General features: G+C 49.6%; 1 protein-coding gene across 1 annotated transcript; it reads left to right on the top strand.

Moving 5' to 3' along the window:
- Positions 1 to 4255: 4255 nt before the first annotated feature.
- Positions 4256 to 4995, top strand: LOC109942528 (tubulin alpha-2 chain). The gene is made up of 3 exons (XM_020544599.1): positions 4256 to 4296; positions 4618 to 4691; positions 4784 to 4995. The coding sequence occupies exons 1-3, from the start codon at positions 4256 to 4258 to the stop codon at positions 4987 to 4989; spliced, it is 321 nt and encodes a 106-aa protein (XP_020400188.1). The 3' UTR covers positions 4990 to 4995.
- The last annotated feature ends 21915 nt before the right edge of the window (positions 4996 to 26910 follow it).

Here is a 26910-nt window from a genome sequence, read left to right as displayed (position 1 = left end):
CCATCTCGCCGGAGCTTTCTGTGTGCCTCCGCGTCGTCGTGCTGGATCTGCCACCGCAGGTGGAGGGCCTCCTGGTTGGCGCAGAGTCGACCGTTGACCTCCCACCTGAGAAGGTCGAGCTACTCAAGGAGGCGTTCGATGATCTCGTCGCGTCGTTCGCCAGCTTCGTCGTGGAGTCCCCCGCGGGCGTGTGCCGGGCCAGGCGTACCTCCGGCGTGGTGGCCTCGGCCTCGGTCGCCAGCCCCACAGGTTTATTGTCATTTTCGTCACACACTGCTCTATTTGAAGTGTAATACACAGGTGTTCTGAGGATTCAAATAGACCAATCTTGTGCAAATGTTAGTACTGTACTATATAATAGTGATACCGAAGAGTAACATATGAGATCAACGCAACTCCAAACCATTGTTTTGAGCTGATCTTCATCCTGATCCTAAGAGGAACCACCTCAGAATTACATTTTCTCATAACAATAACATGGGAAGGGTGATGTCCGCTTACCTCGACAGGAACCACCTCAGAATTTAGTTTGATGGGTAGGTGATCTCTGGAATATTCTAAAAATAAACGCCACAATGGCTTGAATTGTTCCTTTGATAGTTATTCTAAAGCACAAAAGTCTAGCGCATGTCATTTATTCCAGTTTTCTGATGGGGTCTCCATCTTGATTGATTTGTGACAGACTGACATTTACACCGGTCATTCTCTGAACTAGGAACTCTGGTAGAGAACAGTTATTTTGAGCTCGCATATCATAGATGAGTAATGCTAGCACACATAATTTTTCTTTATTTAAATCCTGGGCACGAGATACATGTGTGACCTATTAATATTTATACCGATGTTGACATGCTCACCAGTCTAAAGAATAGTTAAGCCCACAAAAGCTTTCGTGGTAGCAATTTGGTTTTATTCCTCGTTATTCATATATATTCATAAATTGCTTATGACATTGTAAATGGAAATTTATTCTGTTTTCTGTAAATGTCGTATCACTACAAATTGAAATGTTTTTAATGTGTGTTCTGTAAACTTTGTTGTGCATTTTCTCATGTGCTGCAGTTCAACAATTTTTTTCAATGTAGCGGGCAATACTGGAAGTTGTTTGTTCAATATGTGTTCTTCTAGAATATCATTTAATATGCATTTATGCCCTGAAACCATTTTTATATGCATTTATGCTTTTTTTTATTTTTCAGATACTTTCTCTGTGGATGAGGGTCTGCATCAGTACAGGTTTGTTGATGTGCCTACTGTTTGCCGATGTGCCTACTGTTGCAGTTGTTCTATATGCTAATTTATTATTATGCAGGTTCATTTGGACCATTTATAAACGTACAAACTTCACTGATTGGTCCAGTGCTTAATTATATGCTACTTTCCATTTATTGAGCCAAAGCACATTATCATCGAGAGGACGATCTAACTGGAGCCAGTATTTTGATTTTCTCGTTTAGTGTGAATTCATGATGAGCAGCTTATATTTTGATTAAGCTATTTCATTTGCTGCTTTAAGAGGCGATCATTGTGTCGTCTTGAGGAAGAGGTGGATTTGGTGGGCTGATGAAGCCCAGCTTCTCCCACCAGAGGCAGAGCCCTAAACTAAATATAGAATATGGATTGCCCTGTTGCTTACCATTATATCGAGTAGGGGCCCAGGCCCCACTCGTTTCATTAAACTTTTTAATCTTATTTTAATGTATTTGCAAAGGTCAATTAGTTATTAGGCGGGCTTGTAATTAGGCTCTCATTCAGATTTTAAGTTGGGCCTACCCCTGGTCCGATTCAGATTTTGAGTTGGGTCCGCCCCTACCCCCTGTAACTGACTATGTAAAAAAGCTACTTCATTTCTGTGTGTTCTGGAACTTGGTTTCTTTGAGGGAAAAAACTTGATTAATCTTCAGATGAGTTGTGTTTCTAGATGTTATGCATCTTATCGAAGCAAAGAAAACTAAAGATCTGTTTATGGTCAGATCTTACTATTACTGTTTAATAATTACAAAATTGTGTACCTAGGAAGGATAAAAGCTTTTATCTTTAAATCATTACAGGGCGCCTAAAGGATGTCAAAAATACTTGAGGAATCCCACCCCCATCCGTTCTGTTTGAATTGTGACCTAAATACTGAATTCAATAGTTGGTTCTCGATCCAAAGGTTGTTTACAATGGTTCAGCTCCATGAGCTTCACGACTTGAGTTCTTGAAAAATCTGGGAGGACTGGTCAAAGGTTATTAGTTTAGCTGGTTCTAGCCTTCTTATCTAGGTGGCAACAATTATGGTAACATGTTTTTATCTGATGGTCCTCAAAACAAGTAGTAGACATACTTGGAATAGGAACAACTGTATCCATAAAATTGTTAACAGGACAAGATCACCACCAAATGCGGCTGTAGGAGCGACCCGGCGTGGACGGGGTCCTCTCGAACCTCACCTGCGACAGCGACAGCAAGGTGAGCGAGTTCATCGGTAGGAGGCACAGTCTGTCGTTGCACGAGCTGACCACCCACACCACCCGCGGCTACTACCTGGGCATGTTCCTTGGGGGCTCGGCTGACACCATATCACATCATTTATGGGCAGCAGATGGTAGGATCTACCTCATTGGTGGTTATAGAACATCCACACCGCTCCACCGACACCATGCTGGGTCGAGAGAGCACATCTGTAAGGCATAATGTAATACTTCTGGTTACTGCAACAAGAAACTTAGTGGAAAAAATCATGTGCGCTTCCATTGCAAGTGATACCATCACTTTCTAAATGTTCAGGTTGCATAAGCAGTCATAGGAAACAAAGCATATGCTATTCTTTATTATCATGTAAATACACTTAATGACCACGGGAGCAGGGAGAGACTACATAATTCCAGATTAGCAACCTTTCTGTCCAGATATGCATGTACTTTGTTGATTAAGTGGTGTGGCCAACTGGAGATAAAAATCAAGACCATATGACTGCACGTGGAGTTTAGCTTGCAGTTTAGACACAAATATTAGTTTGCCGGATATATGACCAACCAATAAGCTTAGCTACATTAGTGTAGTATATCAGCATGCCGGGTCTAAAATTTTAATAATATGCTATTGCTGTGGAGTAGCAGGTTTGTTATCAGCCTCCTTAAGGTCCTGGTTTGAATCAGCCTCAAATAAACAAGGGTAAGGTTGCCTAGGGATTCCGTTTCCTAGATCCACCTGTGTGGGAGTTTTAAGCACTTGCTATCTGCCTTTTTTCGTTTGATCTTGTATTTTGAGAAGTGATTGTAGTTGCAGTCTTGACTAATTATATTATGCACATCCATCTCAGACAATCAGGAATCACACATCAAGTATGGATAGTCTAGGTGCTATTGTTGTGTGTACTTATTTAAGAAGCAGAGAACTTTTCACTACTAAATTTCTTCTTTTCTTATACCAAGGTAATATTGCAAACTATTTGAGCCTGGCAGAGGTTGATTCCATATATCTTTTGGTCCCTGTGAACTTCATCTTTATTGGATTTGATGGAAATTGACGGCATGGTAAATCATCTATATCAAATCACAAAGTTTGTAGTCAGTTTGTTTATACTAAGCATTAATTGTTCCTTGGTTTTCTTAGAGCTTAAGTTGGGGCCTGAAGAACTGGAGCGCTGGTTTACAAAAATAGATCACGTATTTGAGCACACAAGAATCCCTCCAGTTGGTGAAGTTCTTACCCCGTTCTATAAGACTACTGTTAAGAAACTTCAGCATTATGATCTTCCTTTAGTCGGCCATGTGAACCACAAGTAAGCAATATGTACATTTATGATCCAACTTAGGGTCTGTATATTCAATCTAATTTCTGTAGTTAAGCCTTGACATGCTTCCATGCGAATGGATTCCTGATGTTCCAGCTCATTTTCATTTGATGCAGTTTCTCTGTGCATGCCATACACATGGGAGAAGATGTCTTATCTGTTTTTGAGCATGCTATAAAAGTTCTATCCTGTAAAGATGATCTCGTGGATTCTAGGTATGTTGTTTCTGAATACCCATTGTTTCCATTCTGTTCATCCAGTTACAAGTGTAGTAATAGTATGGGATATACATGTATTATGCACACAAACTTTTTTTCGTTTTTTTAAATTGGGTGTACATGTGTACATGTACATCCATGTCCTTTACTGGCTCCGCCCTCTATCAAGATTGTCTCGTCAATTTTGTTGCTTAGATTAGATTGCCATTGCTTCTAAGAACTTCTCTGGCTAGAATTAGATTGTTGACAGTGAGTCGATATGTCATTGATGTATGCTTACCTGATAGCTGTGGTGTACTGGTAAATGGTAATTTAATCATATCAGTTTGGTTCGTAAGTGTGAATATTGATCCGTCTTCAGTGTTTACCCCTTGATGAATCAGTGTATGAATCCTCGTTTCTGTCTCATACTGGCAATTCTTTTGTGTTGGACCTTGCTATGTAATCAAGTGTTGTTTGTCTGATGTGTATGTGGTAGCATCGTCTTGCTGTTACCTTGGTTGCTGAAATTGTTTCATGGAAAATGACAGATCAGATTCGTGGATATGTCTGATAATGAGAAATTGGTGGGGGAGGGAACCACCCCCCGAGGGGCGGACTGGGAAGTTGTCACTCTTACAGCATCTGCCACCCAGAGCAGCTCATCTCGGGGAAGGAGGACGCAGCTAACAACTTTGCCTGTGGCCACTACACGGGTAATTCACCTTGTGTCTGAATAGATAATAGGAGTGGGTCCTATGCTTCTGCAACTGTGGATATGTTCAATTCTAATTATGGTGCAATGCAGTTGGGAAGGTGATTGTGGATCTATGCCTGGACTGTGTGCGCAAGCTTGCAGACAACTGCACTGGGCTTCAGGGATTCTTGGTGTTCAATGCTGTTGGTGGTGGTACTGGCTCTGGACTTGGTTCACTGCTGTTGGAGCGCCTTTCAGTTGATTATGGCAAGAAGTCCAAGTTTGGTTTCACCATTTATCCTTCCCCACAGGTATGACCTTATGACAGAACCTTACATTAGCAAATTTTGGGCTTGACTGAAGGAAGTTGAAGCCGATGTGGCATTTCTTTTTAGCTTGAGGTACTTGTGTTGATTCTTCCCAAGGAATATCAGTAATGTCATCTTTGTATCAAAGGTAAGAAATAATGTCTATTTGTGAATGTACCAATAATATTTTTTATCAAACCAGCACCCTGCCACCCTCTTTTATCAGGCTATTTTGTTCACTGGATTTATGCTTTCTCTTTTAGCATCAATCATCGTGAAAGAAAAAGTTTTGGCTAATATAAGTAATGTTAGGGCGCAAGATGTGTAGAAGATGATTCGTAGTTTGCTGCGGGGTAGGCTGAAGGCCTTTGGGACTGCTTTTGTCTTCGCCTGATTATTCTGACATAAAACTTTTTATTGGTTTTTTAAATTTGCTACCGGTTGGATACTTCCATGACATTTTGCTCTAGGTATTGCTTTTGACAGTGTCAATATTACTTTCGACTGTAATAGATTTTACCTGCTGTGTTCCAGAATAATGTGTATAATCTTGCATAAGGTCAGGCCCTGTGTTTCTTAAGAGCAATGGACCGAGTTGTGTTGCTACATTGAACATGAAAATAAAATGTGGTTGTGCACTATGTATTGCATCTCTAGAATTATGTATGAATCATCTACCTCCTGTTTAGATAAGCGTTCTCAATTTTTTAAAATATTTGCCAGATATTCCATTCTAAGCTACTCTTGTAATTTGTTTCATTCAACTATATAGGGAGAACCTAGAGTAAGGAGCGCTCTGCCAGTCAATATTTGTCTCGGACGGGAGCACCCTGTTCCTGGCATGATCCCTCGGCTAGAGTCCGGGATATGATAGTATCGTCCCTACCTCGCTCCCCCGAAGCTTGTTAGAGCAACTGATCCCATTTTAGATGCATGGAGAAGTGTTGTCCTGTTTCTTTGAGGGCTTCACATTGCTTTAAAATTTTGATAGCTGGAGGTGTTCCTTTACTTTTTGTACTCAGTATTGGTCATCATTTTCCTGTTTGGTTACGTTGCCTCTGCTTGTTATTCTTGCAGTGAGCGTGAGCGAGGTCGAGGCATTGTACAAGCTGTTCAAGAAGATCAACATCGCCTTCATCGATGATGGGCTGATTAATAAGGTCAGCAATGGGTGTCTGCTGCTACAGGCCAACCACGCTAGGCGATCGCGGAGGCCAACCACGCTTCGGGCGCGATCAGCCGCCGCCATGCAGGGCTTCCCCGGCGGCGCCCCCGATCCGCAGCAGCTACAGGCCACCATGCTCGCCATCAAGCAGGCCTGCTCCCTCATCCAGGTCCCATTCCGCAGCCCACACCCTTGTTGACGAGCTTGAATTCCACGTGTTCCGTGCTTTTAGCACTTTGCTCTCGGTACCCCGGCGTTAGATTCAGAGAACGCGTGTGGACCTGTGCTCGCTGATGTGCCTGGGTTATGCAGATTTTACTGCACTTTGTTATTTTATGGCCCGGGGACTGATTGGGCGTGCTCTGTAGCTCAGTGCTTCTCTGTGGATTTGGTGATGGGATCCAGTTTGATGTGTGTCAGATGAGGTTTCGCAATTGATTGATTGTTTTGTTGGGCATTTGAACATTTAAATGGCTTGCTTAATTTGTTTATTTTGGGCACGTTAATTGATTGCTTAGGAGTGAGATGCAGGTACTTCAATGAGTTCTGACACATTTTATGTTAGTGCCTTAATAACTTCTAACACATTTGAAAGTTGGCTATGAATTCTGTAAATGCCGGTTAGTTAAAAGTTCTTTGTCTTGACATTGCGTTTCTCAAGCATGTAATCTCTATGCTACGGGGTAGTACTGGTTCCATAGTGTTGCTTTACTGATATTTTGTGAGTTGTGACACATTTATTCATTGGATAACCTGAAGCTCCTCATTTCAGACTGAGAATCTGTACGATGTCACTTCACCACGTTTGCTCTCTCTGGGTTTGTCCGTGCTCAGGTGATAGTCCAGGATGTGATGCCTACATGCAACTTTCTACTACAATTCCGTGTTTATTGAGTTCACATTGTTGGCACCTGACACAGTGAATGACTGAATTGATTTGGAAAGAATTTATTATGTGTGGCTAAATTGACTTTCAGGAAGTCCAAAGTTATGATCTTTATGTGTTGCTAGGTTTACCACCATCCACTGTTAACTAACACATTTTCTTGCTATGGTTTATGTCTTTATTACTGTCAGTCAAGTGAATTTTTACATGCTGCTTCTGTTGTGTCATGGATTCTTCTGCTTGGTTATGGTTCTGATTGCGTATTTTTTGTTGTGCCTAGGGTGATGCTGACAGCTTGTTGGACAGGCTGTGGCAGAAGAAGGCTGAGATCAAGCAGTAGGTCTTGCACGTAGTTCCACCAGGAATGGACTCTTGAGGGATACTGCTTTAGCTATGTTTTATCTCATGTATCCGTACCGTCCAGATGCAAGTGTTGTGCTTTCACTTGGTACCTTAATTCTGAAGACTCAATATTGTTTCTTGGGTTCCATCTGAGTTTGTTGTGTTTTCACAAATCTTTCCAAACAAAGCTAAAAAATGTGATAGTTTTGTATTTGACTTTGCTGCTGAAGTCTGGGGTATGATTCCAATGTTTGGCTGGATGACTAGGTTTTAGTTTGTATGACTTTGCTCGTCATTTCGTACTTGTTCTTCTCACATATTTGTTCGCTTAAAATTTACTCCAAACTCACGTCCTTTTGGCGTGGGATTGGGAGAGCGAGTTTTATACCCGAGCACGACGGACGTCCTCGCGGCAATGGACGGACTATGCAGTTTTATAGGATCGTGAGGATGCATTTTGAGTAAGCATGCACTTTTATTTGAATAAGCAACATTGATTTGGTGGTTAAATCAACATCCCAGTGTTTTTGCACCCATGATTTGGTCGCTAAATCAATGGTTGTGATTGCATCTTGGAAAGCATAAAAACAAAAATGCTAGACTCCTGCTGTTGTCAGAGGAAGATGAGAGCAGAATACTTTCCAACTTATGGTCTATGGATCAGAGGAAGATGAGAGCAGAATACTTTCCAACTTATGGTCTATGGATCGTGATGACTATGTCAAACCGGGTGACTTATAAAAACGACCTATAATTTTAAAATAAATATAATTTATATGATTTAGGGCACGATAAATTATTTTGCTCTAACATTAAGGTCAAAATCTAGATTATACGACATCCAACTACGATGTAAATTTTGGAGCATGCTCTGAAGAAAATTTTGGAGTATGCATACACTGGTTTGGTCACTGTAGATGATGCCATTGTTAAGCCTGTAAAAACACTTGCAAAGTATTGCCACTTGAGATCGCTGCACTTGATGCTTCAGAAAGAGCAACCTAGATGGCACTCATGTCCCATATATGATCTTACTATAGCACTCGAATCAGCTAAACATTCGTTCTCATGAGTACACTTTCAACTGTAAACTTTCTCGTCCTGTGATGTAATCCTTTAACAGGCTCTGTCTGTTGGGCTCCCACGCGCACCTTCTCGACCGCGCGCCATCGTCGCCAAGGCCGCCACCACCGTGACCGCACATCGCCACTCCACCGTCGTCCCCCAGACCTTGCTCCCTCCGCGAGACTACCCTGCCCTTCTCCTCGAGCGCCTCACAGACAGGCAGCCTCATGTCGCGGCGCTGATGCGCTCGATCACGATCCGAGTTTCACTTCAACATCATCTCAGATGGGTCGCGGACGTCGTCCTCCATCTTAACAGTATAACACACATTTGTACATACGTTATCTATACTACTATATGTTTCCGTTGCAACGCACGGGCACTCACCTAGGTCAGTGCCCGTGCGTTGCAACAGAATCATATAATACCACGATAACTTATGAATAAATGTGTATTATACTGTGATGAGATGGATGATGGCGTTCTCAAGCTGTTCGGGATGATGTCGAAGCGAAACTCGGGCCACGGTCGAGCACCGAGCCTGCGATGCGAGGTCGCCCGTCTGCGAGGCACGCGAGGTGGAGGGGGGCAGTCTCGGGAAGGGGGCAATCTTCGGGATATGGTAGTGGAGTGGCGGCGCACGGTCGAGAAGGTGTACGTGGGAGCCAGTGGAGGGATGACGCAACGGGCGGTAGAGAAACGTCAGGGTACAAATCGACCTAAGGCTCTTAATTCGTATTTTCCCGTTCACCTAGCAGAAATAGATTAACCCTAGGATACTTTTTTTCTTTTTTGTTATTTCCTCGATGTGTATTTTACATACCACAGTAATTTGCTATAGAGAATTTCTATTAATTAAAGGTATTATTGTTGGAATAAATTGTTATTTAATTTGATACATTGTGATCGCTAACATTGATGAATTAAGAGAAACGGAAAGAGAGGGATTCAAACCCTCGGTAAACAAAAGTCTACATAGCAGTTCCAATGCTACGCCTTGAACCGCTCGGCCATTTCTCCTACATAATCTTATTGTGGAAAATAAACTGAGTGAATAGCGAGTTTTCGTATTCCTGCAGTACAGGTACAGCCACAATGGCTCGGGAATTCCATGGCTCTATTGGATTGGATGGAAAAATTACCCTGACGTTTCTCTACCGCCCGTTGCGTCATCCCTCCACTGGCTCCCACATACACCTTCTCGATCGCGCGCCGCCACTCCACTACCATATCCCGGAGATTGCCCCCTCCCCGAGACTGCCCCCTCCACCTCGCGTGCCTCGTAGACGGGCGACCTCGCATCGCGGGCTCGGTGCTCGACCGTGGCCCGAGTTTCGCTTTGCCATCATCCCGAACAGCTTGAGAACGCCATCCTCCATCTCATCACAGTATAATACACATTTATTCATAAGTTATCGTGGTATTATATGATTCCGTTGCAACGCACGGGCACTGACCTAGTATATATATATATACACACACTAGCTATATTGTCGGCGTTTCGAGACCGGGGGTCCCTGGGCCGACGAGTGAATGTCGCCGCGTGCCCCAGCCCAGATGGGTCGAGCGTGAGGGCGAGCGCGAAGGGGGGAGAGCGAGGCGGCCGGAGACCGGCGTGAGAGAGGTGGGAATCCCGCGGCCTTCGTGTTCGTCCCGCGCCCAGGTCGGGTGCGCTTGCAGTAGGGGGTTACAAGCGTCCACGCGGGAGAGGGAGCGAGCGGCCCCAAGCGAGCGCCTGTCTCGTCCTCGTCCCCGCGCGGCCAACCCTCTCTAAGAGGGCCATGGTCCTTCCTTTTATAGGCGCAAGGAGAGGATCCAGGTGTACAATGGGGGGTGTAGTAGAATGCTACGTGTCTAGCGGAGGAGAGCTAGCGCCCTAAGTACATGTCGTTGTGGCAGCCGGAGAGATTTTGGCACCCAGCTGGTGTGATGCCGTGGCCGTCGGAGGAGCGATGGAGCCTGGCGGAGGGACAACTGTCGGAGCGGTTGAGTCCTTGCTGGCGTCCTCTTGCTTCCGTAAGGGGGCTGAGAGCCGCCGCCGTCACAAGGTACGCGGGGCGCCATCATTTCCTATCCGGCGGAGCTAGCCAGATGGGACGCCGGTCTCGTTCCCTACGGCCCGAGTCAGCTCGGGGTAGGGTGATGATGGCGCCTCCTGTTGATGTGGCTGGTCTACGCCCTAGGTTGGGCGATGTGGATGCTCCTCCGAGGCCGAGGTCGAGTCTGTCTTCCGTGGTCGAGGTCGAGTTCGAGCCCCTGGGTCGGGCGAGGCGGAGTTCGTCGTCTTCTAGGGCTGAGCCCAAGTCCGAGCCCTGGGTCGGGCGAAGCGGAGTTCATCGTCTTCCGGGGCTGAGCCCAAGTCCGAGCCCTGGGTCGGGCGGAGCGGAGTTCGCCGTCTTCCGGGACTTAGCCCGAGTCCGAGCCCTGGGTCGAGCGGAGCGGAGTTCGCCGTCTTCCGGGACTTAGCCCGAGTCCGAGCCCTGGGTCGGGCGGAGCGGAGTTCGCCGTCTTCCGGGACTTAGCCCGAGTCCGAGCCCTGGGTCGGGCCGAGCGGAGCTTCCTATGATGCCTTCGGCAGGGCCTGACTGCCTGTCAGTCTCACTCTGTCAAGTGGCACCGCAGTCGGAGTGGCGCAGGCGGCGCTGTCCTCCTGCTAGATCGGTCAGTGGAGCGGCGAAGTGACGGCGGTCACTTCGGCTCTGCCGGCTGGGGGGCGCGCGTCAGGATAAAGGTGTCAGGCCACCTTTGCACTAAATGCTCGATTTGGTCGGTTGGTGCGGCGATTTGGTCAGGGTTGCTTCTTAGCGAAGGTAGGGCCTCGGGCGAGCCGGAAATGTGTTCGCCGTTGGAGGGGGGCCTCGGGCGAGACGGAAATCCTCCGGGGTCGGCTGCCCTTGTTCGAGGCTAGGCTCGGGCGAGGCGTGATCGAGTCCCTCGAATGGACTGATCCCTGACTTAATCGCGCCCATTAGGCCTTTGCAGCTTCATGCTGATGGGGGTTACCAGCTGAGAATTAGGAGCCTTGAGGGTACCCCTAATTATGGTCTCCGACAGTAGCCCCCGAGCCTTGAAGGGAGTGTTAGCACTCGCTTGGAGGCTTTCGTCGCACTTTTTTGCAAGGGGACCAGCCTTTCTCGGTTGCGTTTTGTTCCGGTGGGTGCGCGCGAGCGCACCCGCCAGGTGTAGCCCCCGAGGCCTCGGAGGAGTGGTTTCACTCCTTCGAGGTCTTAATGCCTTGCGTAATGCTTCGGCTGGTCTGGTTGTTCCCTCATGCGAGCTGGCCGTAGCCCGGGTGTACGGTCGGGTCCCAAGTTCTCGGGCTGGTATTTTGACGCTGTCAACGGTTCGGCCGGAGCCGGGTTTGCGAGAGCAGCCCCCGAGCCTCTGCACAGGGCGAGAGGGCGATCAGGGACAGACTCGGCTTTTTTACATACGCCCCTGCGTCGCCTTTCCGCAAGGAGGAGGGGGAAAGCGCCATGTTGCCCTCGATGGGCGCCGAACATGGTGTCTCCGGTGAGCTGCAAGCGGGTAATCCGAGTGGACGTCCGTGCCCCGTTCGTTAGGGGCCGGCTAGGGGCCCAGAGGCACGCCCAAAAGTACCTGCGGGTGATCTGCCGGACCCGGTCCCCTGGCGACGGGGTCCGAGGGCTCGATGCCTCCCTCTGATGGGATTCCGTTACAAGATCGTTCCCGCTGGTCTCGGAAATGTCCTAGGGTACCTCGGGAGCACAGCCCGAGCCTTGGTTATGTATCGAACGTACCCATGGTCATCCCTCGCTCGGCGTCTGAGGCGGCTGTGAACCCTTCGGGGGCCAGCCTTCGAACCCCTGATCAGTAATGGGCGCGGGGCCCGAGTAGCCTGAGGCGGCCGTGGAACCCTTCCGAGGGGCCGACCTTCGAACCTCTGACCAGTAGTGGGTGTTGGGCCCACGCGATCTGAGGCAGCTGTCGAACCCTTCCGGGAGGCCAGCCTTCGAACCTCTGATAAGTAGGGAGGCTCGGAGCCTGGTTCCTTCCCGGGGAAGGATCCTTTTCGGGGTATCCCCCTTTCCCGGTCCCTGTTGCAAGAGAGAGAAAGAGGAAAAAAGGAAAAGGATACGAAATCGAACGACGCGGCGTACCTTTACTGACGCAGTCATTATGGCGAAGGCGAAGCGTCGCCCGCTTCTCCTGCCAGAGGCGCCGCCTGTCCCACCGCGAAGTTAATGCGACGGGGCGAGTGGTTCGCGGGGCGGCCGTTGCAGTCACGTGCGCGAGCCGTTCGAGGAACGGAACACGGGCGCGTTGTCTTCACGCCGTGAGAGAGGGTTCTCTCGCTGCCCCCGGATGGGACGTGAGCTTGGCTGACGACGTGACTGCTGCTCCTGCCCGCCTGCCACCGTCATTACTACCGGCCCATTTTTGGCCGCACTGACCGCCGCGCCAGGCTGGCGCTGCTGGGTCGTGCGCTGGGTCGCCTCGAGTCGCGGTATTGGTTCCGCAGTCGAGGAGGCGCGGTGGTGGCACAAGTGGCGGTGCAGTTGCATGCACGAAGCATTCGGCGCGCCAGTTGCATGACGCGTGGGCCTCGGCCTCCATGCTGGGCGTGTCGGGAGTCGGAGGAGCGCGCCCACTTGGCGCGGTTGCATGCCGCCTGCATGGCTGCCCGCCCCTTTCGCCCGTTGGTCTGGGCAAAAGTGGAGGGTCACTTGTAAACGCTGGGCGGTTGGGCGCACCGCGCACGGCGGTTTGGCTTCTTCTGCTCTGAGCCGGTTTGCATGACGTGTGGGACCCAGCCCCCGCGCCGCAGGGGAGGACCTTGGAGTGTGTTGGAGAAGACTCAGCCCGCGACGGTTGGGGGCGCAAGTAGGGAGAGTCGCCTTTAAAAGGAGGGCGACCCCCTTTGGAAGGCGGCCATGTCTTCGCGCTCCCTTATGCATCGTGTCTTTCCACTTTCCAAGCCCCAGATGGGGGATACCCGCCGTCTTTCCGCCTCATCGTTGGAGGAACGCAACTCCGTGGGAGTTGGTACCTTTCAGCCATCGTTCGGCTTCAAGGATTTTCATCACACAGCCCGGTTGCACCCCTCCGCTGGTGGTCACCCAAAACGGTGACCTCCAGCCCCTGGATGGGAAGAGGCAAGCCGGGCTGTGATCTTGGTCTCGCCCTCAGCCTCGAGGGTGTTCGTCATCCTCACTGGGGCGGGGAGCGAGGCGAGCCGGGGCTCTACTTCCCGAGCGGGCCGGAGGGCCACCCCTTCTTCCAGCTTCTGGTGGTGGCAAACATCCTCCAGCTCTGCGGAGGAGACGTCCTCCAGCCATGCCGGGGAAGGCGAACTGTTGCTGCCCAGCTAGGATGCAACATTCTGCTCTCTTCCTCGCTTTCGCGGCGAGGGCGGCAGCGAGGACCTGCCGGTGCGCTTTGGAGCGGCCCGCTCTTTGGCTTTAATAGCTGGTTCGCGTCCCTTGAGCGGGAACGCGAACGAGAGCCCTCCGGCGGCCGCGTCCGTCCTGGGACCATGGCTGTTGCTGCAGAGGTCGCTGGCGGGTCCCCCGGCGTTCGTCGCCCCGCAGGCTCCCCGATGTGGAGGTTGTACATACCCGCGGGGACGGAACCAGAGTTCCGTCTGTAATGGCACATCGAATGCCAGTGTTTTTGTTCATTGTGGCTGTCGAGGCCTGAACATGTATGTAATTTTGGCACGTAGCCGTGTTTTTTCCTCATTTTCGAGCACTAAGACTCGCCTGTTGGTTGTCTGAACCGCTTCACCAAGAGTGAGTCGCCCCGTGTAAAGGTGACGAGTGAGGTATCCGTATCCCAGAGGCGTAGGAATCCCTCGGCTCGGTCGGCCTTGTTGTCCGTGGCTTCTCTAGCTTAGTTAAAGGGACCCCTTGGCCGCCCTTCGATGAGCCGAGGCCAGGGGTAGCGGTATCAGCATGAACAGAGGCAGAGTTGGCTCGAAAAGGAAACCTGGTTGGCCGGAGCCTGGCCGGGTCGTCCGTTAGCGGGACCGACGCCGGAGTTGACCAGCCGAGGCCTCGGGTCGGGCTGACGCCCTTGGAGGACGGCTGGCCGAGGCCCCGGGGTGACCGGCCGAGCCGCCTGCTCGGGCCGGATTCCCGGAGAAGACCCTGGCAGCGATTGCCCGGGCGTGGTGATGACGCCGTCCTTCAGAGTGGAGATCTTCGGACCGCGTTGCCGTCCGAGACTAGGTCGGACCTCGCCGAAGGTGTTGTCGACGCCGAGGGCGCTGCTGCTCCCTTCAAGCGTCAGGATCCGAGCCTGCAGGATCGGATTGTCTTATAGCGCGTGTTTTTGCGGCCGCCGAGGCCAAAACACGCCCTCGCCGTGTTGTAAAGCTGCGTCTCTTTTCCTCTTGTTTCGAGTATCTGGACTTCTTTGTCGGTAACAGAAATGTTTGTGCGAGCGAGAGTTGCTTCTCGCGGAAGGTGATGAGTGAGGTATCCGTATCCCGGAGGCGTAGGAGTCCCTCGGCTCGGTCGGCCTTGTCGCTTACGCGCACTCTTACGCGTCCATGGGGCTCTGTCACCGACGCAGTCGAGAAGGCTCGAAGGATCGCAGCGAGAGTTGCTTCTCGCGGAAGGTGATGAGTGAGGTATCCGTATCTCGGAGGCGTAGGAGTCCCTCGGCTCGGTCGGCCTTGCCGCTTACGCGCACTCTTACCCGTCCATGGGGCTCTGTCACCGACGCAGTCGAGAAGGCTCGAAGGATCGCTTCGGCAGAAGAACTTCCGAACGTGAAGACTTGTTCGGTCCGCGGAATCACTTATCCGAACGTGAGTTACTTATCGCAGAAGGTGATGAGTGAGGTATCCGTATCCCGGAGGCGTAGGAGTCCCTCGACTCAGTCAGCCTTGGCTGCTTACGTGTACTCCGTCGTTTTCAGGGTCCACTTTTCGAAGTAGTCAAAAAGCACGAAAGTCATTCTGGCAGAAAAGATCTTTCTTCGAGGAAAATTTCGACGCAGAGGGGGTTCCCCCCCTCTTAGCCCCTGAGAGAGGGTCGGGCTTTGCCGAGGCGAGGCCGACCCTTCCTTGATGACTAGACTTTGCGTGGGTGCGAGGTATATGAACAACTTGAAAACATCTTAAGGGTAGAAGCGACGTAGCTGTTGGATGTTCCAAGCGTTGTCGTAGACCTCGCCTTGACTGTTGGCCAGCTTGCACGTTCCGGGCTTCAGAACCTTGGCGATGACGAACGGTCCTTCCCAGGGGGGCGTGAGCTTGTGCCTCCCTCGGGCGTCTTGTCGCAGCCGAAGCACCAAGTCGCCCACCTGGAGGTCTTGGGACCGGACCCCTCGGGCGTGGTAGCGTCGCAGGGACTGCTGGTACCGCGCCGAGTGTAGTAAGGCCTTGTCCCGAGCCTCCTCCAGCTGGTCCAGCGAGTCTTCTCGGCTAGCTTGGTTGCTTTGATCGCTGTAGGCCCTCGTCCTCGGGGAGCCGTATTCCAGGTCTGTGGGCAAGACGGCCTCGGCCCCGTAGACTAGGAAGAACGACGTGAAGCCCGTGGCTCGGCTCGGCGTTGTCCTCAGGCTCCAGACCACCGAGGGGAGTTTCTTCATCCATCGCTTGCCGAACTTGTTGAGGTCGTTGTAGATCCGAGGCTTGAGCCCTTGTAGAATCATGCCGTTGGCATGCTCTACTTGCTCATTTGACATGGGATGAGCCACGGCGGCCCAATCCATCCGGATGTGGTGATCCTCGCAGAAGTCCAAGAACTTTCTGCCGGTGAACTGGGTGCCGTTGTCGGTGATGATGGAGTTCGGGACCCCGAAGCGATGGATGATGTTGGTGAAGAACGCCACCGCCTGCTCGGACCTGATGTTGTTCAGAGGTCGGACCTCGATCCACTTGGAGAATTTGTCGATGGCGACCAGCAGGTGCATGTAGCCCTCGGGTGCCTTCTGCAAGGGGCCAACGAGATCCAGACCCCACACAGCGAAATGCCAGGTGATGGGTATCGTCTGCAGAGCCTGAGCGGGCAGGTGGGTCTGCCTCGCGTAGAATTGACACCCTTCGTAGGTGCGGACAATTCTAGTGGCGTCGGCCACCGCCGTCGGCCAGTAGAAGCCTTGTCAGAAAGCATTCCCGACAAGGGCTCGAGGCGCTGCGTGATGGCCGCAAGCCCTCGAGTGTATCTCTCGCAGGAGTTCCTGACCTTTGGCGGCGGAGATGCATCGCTGGAGGATGCCAGAGGGGCTGCGGTGGTAGAGCTCCTTCTCATCGCCCAGCAAGACGAACGACTTGGCGCGCCGCGCCACCCGCCGAGCCTCGGCTCGGTCGAGGGGTAGCTCTCCTTGGTGGAGATATTGCAGGTACGGGGTCTGCCAGTTTCGATCAGGCGTGGCCCCGCTTCGCTCCTCCTCGACGCGCAGCGCCTCACCCTCGGGGGCTGAGGGTACCTCGGGCTGAACCGAGGGCGCCTCGGGCCGAGCTAAGGGTGCCTCGGGCTGTGCCGAGGGTACCTCGGACTGGGCCGAGGGCGCCTCAGGCTCGGGCGTGTCGTCGATCTTGACGGAGGGTTGATGCAGATCCCGGGAGAAGACGTCCGAGGGAACCGTTGTTCGCCCCGAGGCTATTTTAGCCAGCTCGTCCGCAGTCTCGTTGTAGCGCCGGGCGATGTGGTTAAGCTCGAGCCCGTAGAACTTGTCTTCCAAGCGCCGAACCTCATTGCAGTAGGCCTCCATCTTCGGGTCGCGGCAGTGGGAGTTCTTCATGACTTGGTCGATGACGAGCTGCGAGTCACCGCGGGCGTCAAGGCGCCGGACCCCTAGCTCGATGGCGATCCGCAACCCGTTGACCAGAGCCTCATACTCAGCCACATTGTTGGACGCCGGGAGATGGATGCGTAGCACATAGCGTATGTGTTTCCCGAGGGGCGAGATGAAGAGTAGGCCTGCGCCGGCTCCCGTCTTCATCAATGACCCGTCGAAAACATGGTCCAGAGCTCCGGTTGGATCGGAGCCGTCGGTAGCTGGGTGTCGACCCATTCGGCTACGAAGTCCGCCAAGACCTAGGACTTGATGGCCTTCCGAGGGGCGAACGAGATTGTCTCGCCCATGATTTCCACCGCCCACTTTGCAATCCTACCCGAGGCCTCTCGGCACTGGATGATCTCCCCCAGGGGGAAGGATGACACCACAGTTACCGGATGAGACTCGAAGTAGTGTCGCAACTTCCGCCGCGTCAGGATCACTGCATACAGCAACTTCTGAACTTGTGGGTAGCGGATCTTGGTTTCGGACAGTACCTCGCTGACGAAGTAAACTGGCCTCTGAACGGGCAATGCATGCCCCTCTTCTTGCCTCTCGACCACAATTGCGGCGCTAACCACCTGAGTGGTCGCGGCGACGTAGACCAAGAGGGCTTCTCCGGCAGCTGGAGGCACCAAGATAGGCGCCTTTGTGAGGAGCGCCTTCAAGTTCCCGAGAGCTTCCTCGGCCTCAGGGGTCCAAGTGAAGCACTCGGCCTTCCTTAAGAGGCGGTACAGAGGTAGACCTCTTTCGCCGAGGCGTGAGATGAAACGGCTCAGAGCCGCGAGACATCCCATGACCCTCTGTACGCCTTTCAAGTCCTTGATGGGCTCCATGCTGGTGACGGCTGCGATCTTCTCCGGGTTGGCTTCGATGCCCCGCTCGGAGACAATGAACCCCAAGAGCATGCCTCGGGGCACCCCGAAGACACACTTCTCGGGATTGAGCTTGACGCCTTTCGCCTTGAGACATCGGAATGTCACTCCAAGGTCGGAAAGGAGGTCGGAAGCTTTCCTTGTCTTGACTACGATGTCATCGACGTAGGCCTCGACCGTGCGGCCAATGTGTTCGCCGAACACATGGTTCATGCACCGCTGGTACGTCGCGCCCGCATTCCTCAAGCCGAACGGCATGGTGACATAGCAGTACATGTCGAAGGGTGTGATGAAAGAAGTCGCGAGCTGGTCGGACTCTTTCATCCTGATTTGATGATACCCTGAGTAGGCATCGAGGAAAGACAGGGTTTCGCACCCAGCAGTGGAATCCACGATTTGATCGATGCGAGGCAGAGGGTAGGGAACCTTCGGACATGCTTTGTTGAGACTAGTGTAGTCTACACACATTCGCCATTTCCCCCCTTTCTTTCTCACAAGCACAGGGTTGGCAAGCCATTCGGGATGGAATACCTCTTTGATGAACCCTGCCGCCATTAGCTTGTGGATCTCCTCGCCTATCGCTCTGCGCTTCTCCTCGTTGAATCGGCGCAAAGGCTGCTTGACGGGTCGGGCTCCGGCTCGAATATCCAGCGAGTGCTCGGCGACATCCCTCGGTATGCCGGGCATGTCCGAGGGACTCCACGCGAAGACGTCGGCATTCGCGCGGAGAAAGTCGACGAGCACTGCTTCCTATTTGGGATCGAGCCCGGAGCCGATCCGGATCTGCTTGGAGGCGTCGCCACTGGGGTCGAGGGGGGCGGCCTTAACCGTCTCCACTGGCTCAAAGTTGCCGGCATGACATTTCACGTCTGGCACCTCCTTAGAGAGGCTTTCCAGGTCGGCGATGAGGGCCTCGGACTCGGCGAGGGCCTCGGCGTACTCCACGCACTCCACGTCGCATTCGAACGCGTGTTTGTACGTGGGGCCGACGGTGATGACCCCGTTGGGGCCCGACATCTTGAGCTTCAGGTAGGTGTAGTTGGGGACGGCCATGAACTTCGCGTAGCATGGTCTTCCCAGTACCGCGTGGTAGGTTCCTCGGAACCCGACCACCTCGAACGTCAGGGTCTCCCTTCGGAAGTTGGAGGGTGTTCCGAAGCAGACGGGAAGGTCGAGTTGAACGAGGGGCTGGACGCGCTTCCCGGGAATGATCCCATGGAAAGGCGCAGCGCCTGCTCGGACGGAGGACAGATCGACACGCAGGAGCCCGAGAGTCTCGGCGTAGATGATGTTGAGGCTGCTGCCTCCGTCCATGAGGACCTTGGTGAGCCTGACGTCGCCGATAACGGGGTCGACGACGAGCGGGTATTTCCCCGGGCTTGGCACGTGGTCGGGGTGGTCGTCTTGGTCGAAGGTGATGGGCTTATCGGACCAGTCTAGGTAGACTGGTGCCGCCTGAAAGTCGCCTAGAGGGGGGGGTGAATAGGGCGAAACTGAAATTTACAAATATAAACACAACTACAAGCCGCGTTAGCGTTAGAAATATAATAGAGTCCATGAGAGAGGGTGCAAAACAAATCGCAAGCGAATAATGAAGTGAGACACGCGGATTTGTTTTACCGAGGTTCGGTTCTTTTAAACCTACTCCCCGTTGAGGAGGCCACAAAGGCCGGGTCTCTTTCAACCCTTTCCCTCTCTCAAACGGTCCCTCGGACCGAGTGAGCTTTCTCTTCTCAAATGCTTGGAACACAAAGTTCCCACAAGGACCACCACAAGATTGGTGTCTCTTGCCTCAATTACAAGTGAGTTTGATCGCAATGAAGATTGAAAGAAAGCACGATTCCAAAAACCAAGCGACAAGAGCGACAATTAACACACGGATTACTTTCTCTCTCAAGTCACTAATCACTAATGATCTCTTTTCTCAATTGTGAAACTTGGAGAGATGTAGGCTTTGAATGTGTCTTGGAATGGATTGCTAGCTCTTGTATTGAATGTTGAAGGTTGGAATGCTTGGGTGAAGTGAATGGAGGTGGTTGGGGTTGTATTTATAGCCACCAACCACTTCCTAGCCGTTGCTCCATTCTGCCGACCGCGGACGGTCCGCCCGCCTGGCTCGGACGGTCCGCGCCTGTAGATCAACGGCTGAAAACGCAACGGTCAGCAGTAACGGCTATATCAACGGCTATATTGCATTTAATGCACCGTCAGATGTCAGATAAAGCCAGTCGCGGACGGTCCGGTCGTGCACCCCGGACGGTTCGCGAGGCCACTATAATTCATTCTTCCGAACCCGTCACCTTCGGGTTTTTCGGATCCTTGCCTACCGGACGGTCCGCGCCTGAGGCCGGACGGTCCGAGCGAGGTCTCAGACGGTCCGCGCTTATCCTCCGGACGGTCCATAGCGTAGACTCGGATTTTTGCATTGGTTCTGTCCGAGGGTCATCCTTGTGTCGCGGACGGTCCGCCGCAAGGGCCCGGACAGTCCGCGCTTGGCCTGTTTTTCCAAAAAGCTTCTCCTGTCCGGAATAATCTACGGTATTCCGGACAGTCGATTTAGTATAGTTGTAGATTAACCTTTGACACCTGTAGAACATATAATCTAGAGCAAACTAGTTAGTCCAATTATTTGTGTTGGGCAATTCAACCACCAAAATCAATTAGGAAGTAGGTGTAAGCCTAATTCCCTTTCAATCTCCCCCTTTTTGGTGATTGATGCCAACACAAACCAAAGCAAATATAAAAGTGCATAATTTGAACTAGTTTGCATAATGTAAGTGCAAAGGTTGCTTGGAATTGAGCCAATAAGAATTCTTGCATGGATTGTTTCTTTATTTTTAATATTTTGGACCACGCTTGCACCACAAGTTTTGTTTTTGCAAATTCTTTTGTAAATTCTTTTCAAAGTCATTTTGCAAGATAGTCAAAGATAAATGAATAAGATTTTTGAAAAGCATTTTCAAGATTTGAAATTTTCTCCCTTTGTTTCAAATGCTTTTTCCTTTGACTAAAAACAAAACTCCCCCTCAATCAATTCTCCTCTTAGTGTTCAAGAGGGTTTTAGGATATCAAGTTTTGAAAATACTACTTGCTCCCCCTTTAGAACACAAAGAGATACCAATTTGAAATTTACCAATTGAAAATCATTATTTTAAAAAAAAATCGGGTGGTGGTGCGGTCCTTTTGCTTTGGGCCAATACTTTCTCCCCCTTTGGCATGAATCGCCAAAAACGGATACTTGGAATGAAATATAGGCCCGTTCTAGCTACTTTCTCCCCTTTGGCAAGGAAAACATATAAGTGAAGATTATACCAAAGACGGAGAGTGATACGGAGCGACGGCGAAGGATGAGTAGTAGAGTGGAGTGGAAGCCTTTGTCTTCGCCGAAGACTCCAATTCCCTTTCAATATACCTATGACTTGGTTTGAAATATACTTGAAAACACATTAGTCATAGCATATATAGAAGAGACATGATCAAAGGTATACTTATGAGTTATGTGTGCAAGTTTAGCAAAAGAAGTTCCTGGAATCAAGAATATTGAGCTCATGCCTAAGTTTGGTAAAAGATTGTTCATCAAGTGGCTTGGTAAAGATATCGGCTAATTGATCTTTAGTGTTAATGTATGAAATCTCGATATCCCCCTTTTGTTGGTGATCCCGAAGAAAATGATACCGAATGGCTATGTGCTTAGTGCGGCTATGCTCAACGGGATTATCCGCCATGCGGATTGCACTCTCATTATCACATAGAAGAGGAACTTTGGTTAATTTGTAACCATAGTCCCGCAGGGTTTGCCTCATCCAAAGCAATTGTGCGCAACAATGGCCTGCGGCAATATACTCGGCTTCGGCGGTAGAAAGAGCGACTGAATTTTGCTTCTTTGAAGCCCAAGACACCAAGGATCTTCCCAAGAACTGGCAAGTCCCCGATGTGCTCTTTCTATTTATCTTACACCCCGCCCAATCGGCATCCGAATAACCAATCAAATCAAATGTGGATCCCCGAGGGTACCAAAGCCCAAACTTAGGTGTATAAGCCAAATATCTCAAGATTCGTTTTACGGCCGTAAGGTGGGACTCCTTAGGGTCGGATTGGAATCTTGCACATATGCAAACGGAAAGCATAATGTCCGGTCGAGATGCGCATAAATAAAGCAATGAACCAATCATCGACCGGTATACCTTTTGATCGACGGATTTACCTCTCGTGTCGAGGTCGAGATGCCCATTGGTTCCCATGTCTTGATGGGCTTGGCATTCTTCATTCCAAACTCGGTTAGAATGTCTTGAGTGTACTTCGTTTGGCAAATGAAGGTGCCCTCTTGGAGTTGCTTGATTTGGAATCCTAGAAAATACTTCAACTCCCCCATCATAGACATCTCGAATTTTTGTGTCATGATCCTACTAAATTCTTCACAAGTAGATTCATTAGTAGACCCAAATATGATATCATCAACATAAATTTGGCATACAAACAAATCATTGTCAAGAGTTTTAGTGAATAAAGTAGGATCGGCCTTGCCGACTTTGAAGCCATTTGCAATAAGGAAATCTCTAGGGCATTCATACCATGCTCTCGGGGCTTGCTTAAGCCCATAAAGCGCCTTAGAGAGCCTATAAACATGGTTAGGGTACTCACTATCTTCAAAGCCGGGAGGTTGCTCAACATAGACCTCCTCCTTGATTGGTCCATTGAGGAAGGCACTCTTCACGTCCATTTGATAAAGCTTGAAGCCATGGTAAGTAGCATAGGCTAATAATATGCGAATTGACTCAAGCCTAGCTACGGGTGCATAGGTTTCACCGAAATCCAAACCTTCGACTTGTGAATACCCCTTGGCCACGAGTCGAGCTTTGTTCCTTGTCACCACACCATGCTCGTCTTGCTTGTTGCGGAAGACCCACTTGGTTCCTACAACATTTTGGTTAGGACGTGGAACTAAATGTCATACCTCGTTCCTTGTGAAATTATTGAGCTCCTCTTGCATCGCCATCACCCAATCCGAATCTTGAAGTGCTTCCTCTACCCTGTGTGGCTCAATAGAGGAAACAAAAGAGTAATGCTCACAGAAATGTGCAACACGAGATCGAGTGGTTACCCCCTTATGAATGTCGCCGAGGATGGTATCGACGGGGTGATCTCGTTGTATTGCTTGATGGACTCTTGGGTGTGCCGGCCTTGGTTGTTCATCCTCCTTGTCTTCATCATTTGCATCTCCCCCTTGATCATTGCCGTCATCTTGAGGTGGCTCATCTCTTTGATCTTTACCTTCATCAACTTGAGCCTCGTCCTCACTTTGGGTTGGTGGAGATGCTTGCGTTGAGGAGGATGGTTGATCTTGCGCATTTGAAGGCTCTTCGGATTCCTTAGGACACACATCCCCAATGGACATGTTCCTTAGTGCGATGCACGGAGCCTGTTCTTCACCTATCTCATCAAGATCAACTTGCTCTACTTGAGAGCTGTTAGATTCATCAAACACAACGTCACAAGAAACTTCAACAAGTCCTGAGGACTTGTTAAAGACTCTATATGCCCTTGTGTTTGAGTCATATCCTAGTAAAAAGCCTTCTACATTTTTAGGAGCAAATTTAGATTTTCTACCTCTTTTAACAAGAATAAAGCATTTGCTACCAAAAACTCTAAAATATGAAATATTGGGCTTTTTACCGGTTAGGAGTTCATAGGATGTCTTCTTGAGGATTCGGTGTAGATATAACCGGTTGATGGCGTAGCAAGTGGTATTGACCGCCTCGGCCCAAAACCGATCCGGTGTCTTGTACTCATCAAGCATGGTTCTTGCCATGTCCAATAGAGTTCTATTTTTCCTCTCTACTACACCATTTTGTTGTGGGGTGTAGGGAGAAGAGAACTCATGCTTGATGCCCTCCTCCTCAAGAAAGCCTTCAATTTTAGAGTTCTTGAACTCTGTCTCATTGTCGCTTCTAATTTTCTTGATCCTTAAGCCGAACTCATTTTGAGCTCGTCTCAAAAATCCCTTTAAGGTTTCTTGGGTATGAGATTTTTCCTGCAAAAAGAACACCCAAGTGAAGCGAGAATAATCATCCACAATAACTAGACAGTACTTACTCCCGCCGATGCTTATGTAAGCGATCGGGCCGAATAGGTCCATGTGTAGGAGCTCCAGTGGCCTGTCACTAGTCATGATGTTCTTGTGTGGATGATGAGTCCCAACTTGCTTCCCGGCTTGGCATGCGCTACAAATCCTGTCTTTCTCAAAATGAACATTTGTTAGTCCTAAAATGTGCTCTCCCTTTAGAAGCTTATGAAGATTCTTCATTCCAACATGGGCTAGTCGGCGGTGCCAGAGCCAACCCAAGTTAGTCTTAGCAATCAAGCAAGTGTCGAGTTCAGCTCTATTAAAATCTACCAAGTATAGCTAACCCTCTAACACACCCTTAAATGCTATTGAATCATCACTTCTTCTAAAGACAGTGACACCTACATCAGTAAAGAGACAGTTGTAGCCCATTTGACATAATTGAGATACAGAAAGCAAATTGTAATCTAAAGAATCTACAAGAAAAACATTTGAAATAGTATGGTCAGGTGATATAGCAATTTTACCCAATCCTTTGACCAAACCTTGATTTCCATCCCCGTATGTGATAGCTCGTTGGGGATCTTGGTTTTTCTCATATGAGGAGAACATCTTCTTCTCCCCTATCATGTGGTTTGTGCACCCGCTGTCGAGTATCCAACTTGAGCCCCCAGATGCATAAACCTACAAAACAATTTTAGTTCTTGACTTTAGGTACCCAAACGGTTTTGGGTCCTTTGGCATTAGAAACAAGAACTTTGGGTACCCAAACACAAGTCTTAGAGCCCTTGTGTTTGCCCCCAACAAACTTGGCAACTACCTTGCCGGATTTGTTAGTAAGCACATATGATGCATCAAAAGTTTTGAATGAGATAGCATGATCATTTGATGCACTAGGAGTTTTCTTTCTAGGCAACTTAGCATGGGTTGGTTGCCTAGAGCTAGATGTCTCACCCTTATACATAAAAGCATAGTTAGGGCCAGAGTGAGACTTCCTAGAATGAGTTCTCCTAATTTTGCTCTCAGGATAACCGGCAGGGTACAAAATGTAACCCTCGTTATCCTGAGGCATGGGAGCCTTGCCCTTAACAAAGTTAGACAAATTTTTAGGAGGGGCATTAAGTTTGACATTGTCTCCCCTTTGGAAGCCAATGCCATCCTTGATGCCAGGGCGTCTCCCATTATAGAGCATACTTCTAGCAAATTTAAACTTTTCATTCTCTAGGTTATGCTCGGCAATTTTAGCATCTAATAATGCTATATGATCATTTTGTTGTTTAATTAAAGCCATGTGATCATGAATAGCATTGATATCAACATCTCTACATCTAATACAAATAGAAGTGTGCTCAACGGTAGATGTAGAGGGTTTGCAAGATTTTAATTCTACAACCTTAGCATGCAACATATCATTCTTAGTTCTAAGGTCGGAAATAATAGTATTGCAAACATCTAAATCTTTAGCCTTAGCACTCAAATTTTCATTTTCTACTCTAAGGCTAGCAAGAGAATCATTCAATTCCTTAATCTTAGCAAGCAAATCATCATTATCATTTCCAAGATTGGGAATTGAAACATCACAAACATGAGAATCAACCTTAGCAATTAAACTAGCATTTTCATTTCTAAGGTTATCAATGGTCTCATGGCAAGTGCTTAGCTCACTAGACAATTTTTCACATTTTTCAACTTGTAGAGCATAAGCATTTTTAACCTTAACATGCTTTTTGTTTTCCTTAATAAGGAAGTCCTCTTGAGAGTCCAAGAGATCATCCTTCTCATGAATAGCACTAATCAATTCATTTAATTTTTCCTTTTGTTGCATGTTTAGGTCGGCAAAAAGGGTACGCAAATTATTTTCCTCATCACTAGCATTATCATCACTAGAGGATTCATATTTAGTGGAGGATTTAGATTTAACCTTCTTCCTTTTGCCGTCCTTTGCCATGAGGCACTTGTGGCCGACGTTGGGGAAGAGGAGTCCCTTGGTGACGACGATGTTGGCAGCGTCCTCGTCGTCGGAGGAGGAGTCGGTGGAGCTCTCGTCGGAGTTCCACTCCCGGCAAACATGGGCATCGCCGCCCTTCTTCTTGTAGTACTTCTTCTTTTCTCTCCTCTTTCCCTTATTGTCGTTGCCCCTGTCACTGTCACTAGATATAGGACATTTTGCAATGAAATGACCGGGCTTACCACATTTGTAGCACACTTTCTTGGAGCGGGGTTTGTAATCCTTCCCCCTTCGTTGCTTGAGGATTTGGCGAAAGATTTTGATGATTAAAGCCATCTCCTCATTGTCGAGCTTGGAGGCATCAATTGGTTGTCTACTTGGTGTAGACCCCTCCTTCTTCTCCTCTATTGCCTTAAAAGCCACCGGTTGTGCTTCGGACGTGGAGGGTTCGTCAAGCTCGTTGATCTTCTTTGATCCTTTAATCATGCATTCAAAGCTCACAAAATTCCCGATCACTTCCTCGGGGGTCATTAGTGTGTATCTAGGATTACCACGAATTAATTGAACTTGATTGGGGTTAAGGAAAATGAGAGATCTTAGAATAACCTTAACCACTTCGTGGTCGTCCCACTTTTTGCTCCCGAGGTTGCGCACTTGGTTCACCAAGGTTTTGAGCCGGTTGTACATATCTTGTGGCTCCTCCCCTTGGCAAAGACGGAAGCGACCGAGCTCCCCCTCGATCGTTTCCCACTTGGTGATCTTGGTGAGTTCATCACCCTCGTGCGCGGTCTTGAGTAGGTCCCAAATCTCCTTTGCATTCTTCAACCCTTGCAC

Source organism: Zea mays, chromosome 1, assembly GCF_902167145.1.
Source record: "Zea mays cultivar B73 chromosome 1, Zm-B73-REFERENCE-NAM-5.0, whole genome shotgun sequence".
Taxonomy (NCBI): Eukaryota; Viridiplantae; Streptophyta; class Magnoliopsida; order Poales; family Poaceae; genus Zea; species Zea mays.
The sequence above is the reverse complement of the archived record's forward strand: the minus strand, read 5'-3'. Positions and strand labels throughout refer to the sequence as shown.